At 34.4% G+C, this 12,193-nt stretch overlaps 1 protein-coding gene across 3 annotated transcripts; it reads right to left on the bottom strand.

The window, feature by feature from the left end:
* Window positions 1-3,364: 3,364 nt before the first annotated feature.
* On the bottom strand, window positions 3,365-10,669 carry LOC147391922 (putative disease resistance protein RGA4). Of its 3 annotated transcripts, XR_015182767.1 has the most exons (4): window positions 7,314-10,669; window positions 6,284-6,352; window positions 4,308-5,493; window positions 3,365-4,221 (listed from the first exon to the last, which is right to left on the bottom strand). XR_015182767.1 is itself a non-coding variant. In XM_086458332.1 (3 exons), the coding sequence occupies exons 1-2, from the start codon at window positions 10,575-10,577 to the stop codon at window positions 6,332-6,334; spliced, it is 3,285 nt and encodes a 1,094-aa protein (XP_086314458.1). In that variant the 5' UTR covers window positions 10,578-10,669; the 3' UTR covers window positions 3,365-5,493; window positions 6,284-6,331. The 3 variants fall into 3 exon arrangements, 2 of the variants coding, with proteins under 2 accessions (XP_086314458.1, XP_086314459.1); XM_086458332.1 differs by having other exon boundaries at window positions 3,365-5,493; XM_086458333.1 differs by lacking the exon at window positions 6,284-6,352 and having other exon boundaries at window positions 3,365-5,493.
* Window positions 10,670-12,193: the final 1,524 nt, after the last annotated feature.

Raw genomic sequence — 12,193 nt, 5'->3', positions numbered from 1 at the left:
TTTTAGTACTACTTCCCTTAAAATAATACTAAATTTCATTAAATCCTAAATTAATGTGGCTAACAATAGTTTGTTACTAATTTTAGGTAAAAAGGGCACATTCGGAAACCAACAAAAGAAGTAACAATTACTGTTACAACATGTGAGCAAAAATGAAGCATCTGGCAAAATCTCGAGGATTTTGGGTGCCACGTCACCGCGCCGCGGTTAGCCAAGACCGCGTCACGGTCATTTCGAGGAATTTATCTTCGAGATTTTTACAGAAGCTTCAGTGGTTGTAACTGATTGGGGCATTTGAATCGAATTATCCGCTAAACCACCCCGATTACTCGAATACGAACATTATAAATTGGGAGGTTGATTTTAGAGAAAGGGGCTCTTTTCTCATTCTCTTCTTCCATAATTTTTTATTTTTCTTTCTTTTAATTCTCTGTAATTTTTCCTTTGGGTGAGCTTTTGAGTGTAGTGAGAACATCAAGAGTAAGCCATTGACTCTATTGTAACTCTTTTGGGAGATCATCAAGAAAGGAATTAAGTTGCATTTCTATTTTACATTTTCTTTCCATCTATCATCTTCTTGTTTTTAGTATTGTTGCAATATGATCCTTGCGATGATCGGCTAGATTCTCATTAGAGAAGTCAAGAATGCCGGAGCAAGTTCACTCTATTAATGCTATTTTAATTCATTATTTCTGTTTTATATGCTAATTTTATGAATCTCTACATGATAAGATCTTCCAATTTAGACTTCCATTTCAAGCTTTGATGAGTGTTACTTAGATAAGCTCAAGAACATTCATGCTCTGTGATGAATGGAAGCATAAATCGGATAATCTTACATAAACAAGAGACCTTCATGAAGACTTTTGGGTTCCAATCAATGGGTACACCGAATCATCTTCCGATCCATGAGCAATGACTTGCTACGTGGATTGAGTCATGTTTTAGAATTAATTAGCATTTTTGGGTAACTTGCAATGGTAATCTTGAAATCTCTAAGCTCCTTTCTTATATCTTAAATCTTTATTTTCTGTTTTTAATTTCAATTTCAAGTAATTTTCATTTCATTTATGCAACAAATCAATTCTATTTTAAAACTAATCTGTTACTAACTTTGTTTTTTATTTTAACCGGTTGAACATTTGAATCCAAGTTGTCCCTGTGGAACGAATTCGACTAGCCCAAAGTCTTAGTTCACATCTTAATCTCTGCATTTATTTGGCAAGATTTACAACCGATCAGTTGTACCCAAGGAAAGACAAAGTTAAGTTTAGCACATTAATTGGGAATTGACTGCTCTTCTTATCCCTTCACACCCTCTATTGATTATTTATTATGATTAGTTTAAAGATATTCTATTGCCACACCAACTTTTGTTAAGAGCACTCCAATTCATATGAAATTATTGGTAATTAACACACATCTTAGGGTGCTCTTAGTAAAAGTTAGCGTGGCCGTAGAAGCTCTCTCAATTTATGTTTTATTTTTAAAATGTATTATAAGAGTTATTATTGAAATGTGCAATTGTTACAACTTTCCTCTTCTCCTTTTTTTTTTCCTACCAGATTTCCCAGTGGACAGAGGATCGGACCTGTATTTGGGCTTTTCCCAGTCCATAGATCATTATCCAGGGATTAGTCCTGGGAAATGTGCAACGCCCACACATTACATGCACCAGGAAAGGGTGTACCCTCGTAGGTGGCTCCCAAGGAATTACTGGTCATACTGGGTATGGAACTCACCACCTATGGCATTAATCGCATATTTAAATTGGGGTTAGATTTGAAAGATTGTTATCATTTCAGTCAATTTCACAGATAACAGATTCTCCACACACGTCTTTTATGATTTGAAATCAATGTATTATGTCTTTATCTTTGATTAAAATGGCATTTTTTTTAATATCTTATTAATGTCATTTTGAGAGTTCTTAAATGTTTTTTTTTTTTTTTAAATGGTATTCTCATTCTATCCATCAATTATTGTTTCCATTGTTTGTAAAGTAGATTTAGATGGGACAAAATGTATGTATTAGTATGGTGCACACATACGATCCAATGAGTGAAAAATGGAAACACGAATAATGAATGCATTAGAAGCTTTGATGAATTTATAAATTCATCATTCCCAACACAGTCAACAAATAATATAGGTAGATTAAATAAAATTACATTAATATTATTGTTGTTGTTGATGACAAGAAAGAGGAGATATAGAAGATTTAAGTAGGAGAAAAGAGAGAGGGAATAAGGGTTTAACATGATGACAAAGACGTAAGAATAAAATATTACTTAATATCTATGGTTCAAATTTGATAGGTCGGATTGATCATAATTTACTAAATTTTGCAGGTGCCAACAAGCTTAGTTGGTTAAGTCTTGGGCGATGATACTAGAGACCTAGCTTCAAAACCCACCAACACTCATTAAAAACGGGCTTATCGATAAAATAAAATATAAAAAAACAACATAGGGACTTATTTTTATATACCCCAAATGAAATGGATCCCTTGGAGACATGTAGGATTCATAGCAAACCTGCTTTGGTTAGATGGGAGGTTATTTCCATAGGCGCACCAACTTTTACTTAGAACACACCAATCATTTTGAAATTGGGTGAATCTCCCTTTCGTGCGTTGAATATAATGAAATTCCTATTTCGATACATTGTTCATTTTAATTCCCAAAACATGCTTTTACACTGAATTCGTCATTTTTATAATCTACGAATTTGTTGATAAAAGAGCAACGATTTTGCATTATCAACAATCTCTCTGGTAATTTATCGACGATTTCATTGATTATAAATGATAAATTTAAGGATCCATCTCAAACCCAATTGGCAATGAGTGGAGAGGCCCGAGAGCTTATAAGGAGAGAGACAAGGCAATTTGTGTTCGATGTGAAACTAAACTCAACACTCCCCCGCACATGTCGGCCAGACATGGGCCAAAACACGTAGAGATATGAACTGGGTGACAAGGAGGAAAAAAGGCCCGTTCTAAACCAATTGACAATGAGTAGAGAGGCCTAGGAGCTTATAAGGAGAGAGACAAGGCAATTTGTATCCGACGTGGGATTAAACTCAATAATTAGAGATACCCATGTTCCAAAAATAATTTGAGATAAGCACGCCTTGATATATGAATCACCAAACAAAGACAATGGTACCATCCCCATGATTCATGATGATGAGCAGTGAATAAAATACTCACCACCCCTTTGTTGCCATTGGTGACAAGGTAATCAGATAAATACCAACACACAGCAAGAACAAGGCTCATTCTTCTGTCTCCATCGACCATTCCGCTTGATTATGGAAAGGGGAGTAAAAAATGAGCAGATCTAACTTATGCTTATACCCATTTATTAGAAATCAAATTAAGCAAAATAAAATCCATAAACAAGCCCAAACAAAGATTAAATTTCTCTTAATTTGCAATCAAATCTACTACAATATGCTTATATTTATTTTAACCATAAGAATCATGCATGCACAGTAACTTATATGAACGATAAAATTACCTTATTTAAAAATAAACAGTACCTTATCTTTTCCTTCCTCCTTTATCCGGGCTTGGGACCGGCAATGTAAAATATTTAATTTTACATTGGCGGAGTTAAAAAGGGGTTAGTAACCAAAAAAAAAAAAAAAACAATTATTAGTTAAATGATGAGTAGGTAAAAAAGTCTAAAGTGGAGAAATTAAAGGTATCTAGATGACTTTCAAGGTCCTTGATTGGGAGGATGACCATTAAGAAACATGATGCAGAAGTATAGGGTTATATGCTCTTGGACTTGACTCTTCACCTGCACCTGGCTAAGGCTCTCTCTTTGCATTTGTATATGCATCTACAGTTGCATCTCCATGTGCATTTGTAGCTCAATAATCCTCTAATGTTGTCAATCGCGTTCCACTTGCGTGTTTTGCAACTCAACAATCATCTCCTCATGTTGTCGACCACGTTCTACTAGCGTGTTTTGCATCTCATTCAACTGGCACTACATCTCAACATAAGTACCACTACGAGATGAGCTAAAAGTAGATGTAAAGACCGAACTCAGCATCGGGCCTAGGCCATAGGTACGTACTCTACCATGCCGCTCTGGTCCCATCTGTCTCATATTTTTGGTAAATCTTCTCCATGTCATTCTTTTAATCTCTGAACCTCGTCGACATATGTTGCATCACCTACCTCTTCTTTGAATCATCAATTTCGACCTTATTATGCAAAAATACACAATTTAAAAAATATGTAAAAACATGATATTATTAGAAAAATGACAAACATATTAATTTATATTTACCTGGATCTTTTGCCATAGTGTGTCTTTCGAGTGCTTTGGAATGTCAAGCCATTTCTTACATTGCAAAGGGGTGTAGCCAGAATGCTTAACAATAGTCCCCTTAAAATGACCCTTATGTTTTATTTCAGATAAAATATGTTAGTACGGAGAGTGTTAGTGATGTGCTGATCCATTTGAGCTCAAGGACCCTTGGTAAGAGAATGTCAGAGTTCAAATGTTACATTTTGACTAAGGAAACCACCTAAAAATGTCCTTTGTGTTTTATTTCAGATAAACTAATTAACTACATTATCATAAAATAGCTTTAACAAAAGCAATAATACAGCCCTTATAAAAGAAAAAGAAAAAGAAAAACAAATACAGTAAACTAATTTACTGTTTTGGTGCAAGGCATGAATGATGATGATAATAGAGTATCCTAATTTACTGTTTTCAAATAAAAAATAAAATAAGCAATATTGAAAAAGCATCACAAACAAACAAAAAAGAAAAAAAAATGCAGAGATAAAATATGCATTGTGTTTATTGTCTATGACATTTTTTGTGTTAGACAAGATAACTAGAATTTATCCATCAAAAACAATATGATAACTAGAATTTATCCATCAAAAACAATATTGAGGATCACAATAACATAACCAAAATAACATAGGAACACAACAGAGCAAAACTAAAGCACAGGGTACAAGAGAATCTCTTTCAACATGACCAACCCTTATTTCCGATTTTGGTACAAAGTGGTGATACCAACCTGAACCCTCTAGCTTGTTAGCTACAAACCCGACACTACCACCACATTACAATCTACAACAAAAGTATGATGACTTACTTTTCAACACAGAATAACTAAAGTGTCGCTAAAAATTCATTTACTTGTAGTGATAACTTTGAATTGTTCAATTTATAAGGAACACAAAACATAATCATCAAAGAAATCCAAAACATTAAACAAATGTAATTCATGTTGGTATACTCCAAACACTTCTCATACATAACAACCTATAAATTAAGACCAGTACCACACTAGTACCATAAATGTTGTTAATTAATTTTTATCCAACCTCTAGATCTCATCAAAATAAAATAACAAAAAAACTAATAAGAACATTAACAGCTCCCATACTCAGATTTGAAGTCCGAAGTTCTACGCATTTGTACTTCTTGAAGAGTCCCTTCAGATGACAACCTGTAGAATTCAAAGGTAATCAATTAATTACCAAAATTATAACAATTGAGAACCTCATAACCTACTTATGAATCATCTATCATATTTAGATTTAATGGGTAATTTTGACTCGATGGTAGAACTATCCAATTTAGATCTCAAGTTGTTTCCAAAATTAGTTCTTAGTGTTTTATGAACTGGTTTGAACAAATGGATCAACTTCAATGAAGTCGGTCTGGTTCAAATAGAACCATAATTTTTTAAAGAACTGTTGATTTGTTCAACCACTGGTCCAAGTGAATCATTTTAAATTTATAAAATTCTAAATTCTCTTTTCCAAATAAGAATTTGGAAAAGAAAATATGATTTCATCAATGAATGATCCTTTAATAATCAAACCTCAATAATATATATCTAATGTCATATTTTAGGTGCTTACATGAAGATAAAATTTAGTGATTAAAATTTGCACAATCATTTTCAATTTCTAATAAATATGAATTGATCGACAAAAATTGAACTCGGATGCCACAGTTGCCCAACCAATACAAATTTTTTTTTGTCCAATATAGCATTGAAAACATTGGTTGTTATAGCCATAGTTTTAAAACTTGACTTGGATGTTCATCGAGTCAAGTTGATGACAAGCAACTTGACTCAGACAAGTTGACACGGAGAACTTGAGTGTACCCCCCCCCCCCTCCGTGTCACCTTGAAATCTCATTGATCGAGCCGACTCTAGTCAACTCAACAAGTTTCAAAACTAAGGTTACAACTTCACACTATGTCAAATCTGTATTTTCAACCATACCTGTTGAGAACCACTTGCACCAACACTTGAAGAAAACATCAATGTATATCATGAATATCCAATAAATTTCTGAAAAAGAAAATTATTAGCTTTCAGAAATGTTTAAAATATTGTATCGATTGAATGTGAAGTTAAAGAAATAACCAATATGATATCGGCCGATACATTTGATACAAATCAATACATTCCCAGAAAATTCATTCTTCCATTGTCAATGTTTCGTATAGGTCTTGGCTGATATCGATACATATCGACCGATACATTTCGATATTTTAAACCATGGCTTCCAGTGTAGCTAATGACATATGATTTGACTAGAAAAATTAAAAGATTAATGATACAAGCAACTCATGAGTGTAGCCATTCTTGGTATAAATCAAAAGTTAGAATTTAGAACTTGAAAAGTTGAAGAATGTAAAGTGTTATAACTTAATTAAAAAAATAAATAAATCAAAAATCAAAATTATTGCGAAAAAGTTCAGATCTGGTTTTTCGTTATCTCCACAAGTTTATCTAGGAGTAATGAAGAAAGAAAAATATGGTTCCAAAAAGAATGGTTTGAACCACAATCTTAAAACTCTGATTTGACCCGAACATCCACCAAATCAAGTAAAAAATATATTAAATTATAATATCTAAAAAATATTTCTTAATATCTTAAAATCAATAAAATATTTATTTTTTGTTTTCCTTAATAATATAATGCTAGTCGAATAACTTGGTTAAGTTTGTAACCTAGCTCGGGTCATTTTCATTATGAATCGACAAGTTGGTTCCATTGAGTTTGGAGCTGAGTTTGGCAAGTTACAAAATCTATTCACAGGGATAATAAAGGTTACAAACTATTTGTAAATTCGAGAAAAAGTGATTTTGGAAATTAAGTGTCTTTTTAAAAAAAAAAAAAAGAAAAAGAATAGAATTAAAGGTTATAAGGTAAAATAATGATTTTGACCCTATTGTCCGTTAATGCGCATAGATAATTAAGGGGTGTTTAGGGTATTTTAGTGTATTAAAAAAAAAAATAGCATACCGTGTCTAAGTTAGGGATGTATGATATGTTGGGCCAATATTCGCCACTCTCCTTTTTACATTGTTCTGCTAGCAATGGACAGTTGCGAATGTAGAGATCTTGAAGCGTGGTGGGCAGTCCCTCTTTTGGCAAGGTCGCGAGTCTTTCACAATATCTGATATCCAATTCTTTAAGGGAGATGAGGTTTTTCAATCCATCTGGCAAGAATGTGAGTTTAGGAAGTTCCGAAATAGACATTCGTTGAAGAGATACTAGGTATTTGTAGTCTTCTTGATCATCCTCTACCAATGATACCAACTCTTCACAGCAAAAAATACTAAGATCTTTGAGTGCTTTTAGGTTCTTGAAAGACCCACTGGGTATTACCTTTAGATTTTTAACAGAGTTAATTTTCAAGGAGGAGAGAGAGGTGAAGTAAGACAGAGAGCTTAATATCCTCTCATTGCAGTCTATCAACCATAACTTACGAACAGATGTTAAAAATCTTGGAAGAGCAATCAAACTCTCACAGTGACGAATTTTAAGTTCACCAAGGCACGGGAAACAATTTTCTTCTTCTTCTTCAATGCCACCTCTCCATTCTACTAAATTTGGTAATGAATGGATAGAAAGTTCTTCCAATGATGGAAAAACAACCTTAGTAACCATGATGCCATCAACAGTAAAACCACCACCTTTTAGATTTAGTTTCCCGAGGGAAGGTAGTTGCCAGAGAGGAGGGAGGGTTTGGCATGATGTACAAGAGAATAAAGTAACATCCACCAGTTTGGAGAATGAAGGATCCCCTATCCAGCCCGGAAATCTTTCACCATTGTAATCATTGATTCTTAGGATTCTGAGATTATGGTGAGGTTGGAGCCTTTCAAGTACTTCTTCCGCAACACTTGGCTCCATAGCATCATCATCACCACCAAGCTGCCACGGACTCCGCCATGAAAGATACAGTTCCTTAATGTATTCTTTATTCTTCAATATGGCCTCTTTCGCATTGACCACATTTTTAAGCCCTGAAATCCGCAATTGACCTCTGAGGTTAATCAATTTCATCAACTGTCCTATCTCATGCCCATTCTCTTTACCAACAATGAAACTTGACAGTGTTTGTAGACATGTTAATCCCCCAATTCCCTTTGGTGTCGAACTAATCATACAGTGCTCCTCGAAGATAAGATGCCTTAGGTTAATCAAGTTTCTTGTGTCCTTTGGTAACTCAACCAATTCATAACAGTTACTAAGATCTAATATCTGTAGATTACGAAGGCTGCTCACTGATTCAGGTAATCTTTGTACCATGGTATTAGAGAGACCAAGGTATCGTAAGTGTTTCAAATTGCCAATTGAATCAGGCAACTCTGTGATTAGTGCATATTTCAAATCCAACACACGGAGGAATTTCATTTGCTGGAATAGATTAGCGGGGAAACTTATAGTTTTAGCTCTCCGGGATTTTAGTAGTAGTAGAGTGTGTAGCCTTTTGCATTGAAGATACGGCTCAAAGATTGTTGGATCATTTTCTTTATGAGTGATGCATGAAGAATACCGAGCCTTTTCAGAAAAATGATTTAATTTGTCATTCTCCTTTCTAAAACATTCACCTTCCGAAAGTGACTCTGCTAGATCATGAATCAGATCATGCATCTTGTACCTCCATCTGCCATGCCAAGTTTTATTTGCATACTGGAAGAATGACCTCCATAACAAATCATCAAAGTAATCACTACCCACATCTTCCATTGCCCTTTGCCCCACCTCGGATGTAATAAAACCTTCTGCCATCCACAATTTGACTAAGTTCTCCTTGTCAAATACATAATCCTTGGGAAATATGCTACAATACAGGAAGCATTGCTTTAGATGTGAAGGCAAATGATGATAACTCAATCTCAGAGCAGGTAAGATATCATATTTTCCTCCTTGTGGTAATTTCCATATTTCACTCCTCAAAATGTCATTCCATTTCGTTTCTTCTTCTGTCCCTTGCAAGAGTCCTCCGAGTGTCTTGACAGCTAAAGGCAAACCCCCGCACTTTTTAGCAATTTCCTTGCCAACCGCCACCAAATCTTGATGTTCATCCCAGGTACCCTCAGTTGGAAATGCCCATTTTCCCAGCAATAACCAACAATCTTCATCTGACAAAAGTTTCAAGGAATAATGAGGAATAGTGCCCATGATCTGAGAAACTTTTTCACTTCTTGTAGTGACAATAATTTTACTCCCCTTTGCTCCACATCGCAAGGGAGCTTTTAGGATTTCCCAGTGGTTGCGATCTTCGTTCCATACATCATCTAATACGAGAAGAAATTTCTTCCCACTCACTATTTTCTGAATTTTTTCAGTAAGTGAGGTCAATTCCTCATAATTAGATGATTTCTTGGAAATATTCTCTATGATTGCCTTTGACAGTCTTTTCAAATCAAAATCATCGGACACACAAACCCATCCTCGTAATTTGAAATGCTTCTTAACGCTTTCGTCGTTGTAAATAAGCTGAGCAAGGGTTGTCTTACCGACTCCACCCATACCGACTATGGGAATAACAGAGAGCTCCTTTGAAACAGACCCATCAGATACCAACAGATTTATTAACTTCTCCGTATCTTTTTCTCTACCGAGAACATCTGATTCATGTACCAAGGAGATGGTTTCCGGTTTCTTCCTGATCACTTCTGGTAGCTGCGAGCCTCCATCACGAGGATGAAGATCATTATTTTCTTTTGCAATCCTTTCTAATTTCTCATTGATGTCCTTTATCTTATGACTTATCTCACCTCGAAATTGAAGTGATTTAAAAGCCAAAGGATTTTCATGTTCATAAAGTAACTTTAAACCCGAACATGAAAAGAAGAAATTGCATACCTGCTTCCACTTACTAGTTTGATTTTCATCTTCATAAAGTGATTTTAAACCCAAACATGAAAAGAAGGAATTGCATACCTGCTTCCACTTACTAGTTTCATTTTCATCTTCCTCCAATAATTTAGATCGTAAAGCTTCGGTTGCAAACTCGTCCAAGACGTCTTCGGCATCCCAAGCGACATCTTTAAGCTTTCTCATCCAATCTCTCACCTGGTTCTGGTTCGACTGGATTTGCTTTTCCTCAGCATCCTGAAGAACGGATTGAATTACTAACAAGTAACTCGAGAGTTTGTCCAACTCCTCCTTAACACCCCATACCAATTCAAACTCTTTTACAATTTTTGAGCCAAGTAGCTCAAATACAGGTTTTAGGAAAGCAGATGCAGCAGATTCTGCCATTTTCATCATTATGTATCTTTTTAAGGAATCTCTCGAACAGATAGCAAGTTGCAACTGATGATGTTTAAGAAGAAGAAAGAAAGAGAGCAGCAGCAACAGCTTTTGACTTTTTTTAAGTGGGGGGTGGGGGGATATAGTATAGTATACCATCAATTATTGAGAATAATTCTATTGGCACCCCAAATTTTACTTATTACAACTTAACTAAATTAAATAGTAGAATTCTCACTTTAGGAGAGAAATAGGTCTGATATTTTTCTCATTTTATTACATCATCATCATTAGATTGTTGGAGACTTGCAGTAGATGATTCACGTTGGTTGATGTTCTCTCTTCTCTAAGGATTGTTGTTGTTAATGGTATTTCCTTTTTTCTGTCTCGTACCATTTTAATTTATTAGTGTATTAAGAGAACATTAAGATGTGGAAATGTTGTTAGTTCTAATTTTAAATAGTGTGTTTGGTTTAGCTGTATATGACAAATAATTTAAATAATTGGAGTGTAACAAGTAAAAGTTGGGGTGCCAATAGAAGTTTCAATTATTAAAAATCTCATTTTTATGGTCAAGAGTCAAGACTAAGACCATAGTTTTAAAGGTTAGAACTCGTGGAGTCCAATCGGTTGGGAAATGACCAAAATCAGGTCATGAAATATTAGGATCAGGTTTTTGTTATAATCTCAATATTAGGATCCAATACAATCGGATCAGATCTAGATTGGATAAAATCTAAATAAACTTCAAATATTAATATAGTTTTTATTTTTTATCATATTTTATTGGATTGGATTAAGGTTGATCCAAAGATCAATCTTCTAGTTATAGGGTCTGCCTTATTGGATTCTTATAGAAACCCGAATTCTTGATTAATATTCATAGTTATTGGATTGAAATGAAATGGATTTTGGGTATGATCCAGTCCATTGACAGCCCTAGTAGTTTACACCAAAAGTCAACATGATAGGTGATTTTTAGCCATTCGATTTGAGTGGTTAATTTACTGGTTAAATCCAAAGGTTAGAAATCACCATCATGATATGTATATCAATCAGTGGACCTTAAAGATTGTGCCACGTTTGTTCACATTTTTGCTACTCAAAAGCACTCCTGCCATCTATAGACCAATTTTTTGCTCCCAATATAAATCTGACGGAACTTGAAGATATTGTTTTGCGATTGATAGACATTTATTTTTTTCTTTTTGATTTATCTCACCCATGGTGAACGATTATGGCAAATGTATTTAGAGGCAAAACATTTAAAAGTGAAGCCCTGACGTGAACCCCGCCGATTTCAATTTAACTGATTAGAAAGATTTTTTTTTATACTAAGTGGACTATTAAGAGAAGTCATAATACTTAAGGACTAATTAGAAAGAAATCCCTATGTCACAGACTTTATAGTATTTTTTTTCTTCTTAAAACGTATGATGGTTCTGCGTGTAGGTATGCTGAAACCCCTAATTAGAATGGGAAAATTACTTAATGGTCATGACAGAAGATTTTCTTTCTAATTAGTTCTTGACTTTTAAGGGTTAGCTAAACAGTCCATTTATTTAGTAAATCCTTCTTTTCTATTTAGTGTTTGAACCCTACTCTGGCATTTTTCACGATTGAAATGTTAAAAT

This window comes from Akebia trifoliata, chromosome 11, assembly GCF_017979445.1.
Source record: "Akebia trifoliata isolate Shusen 1 chromosome 11, ASM1797944v1, whole genome shotgun sequence".
Taxonomy (NCBI): domain Eukaryota; kingdom Viridiplantae; phylum Streptophyta; class Magnoliopsida; order Ranunculales; family Lardizabalaceae; genus Akebia; species Akebia trifoliata.
This window is presented reverse-complemented; position numbering and strand designations above follow the sequence as displayed.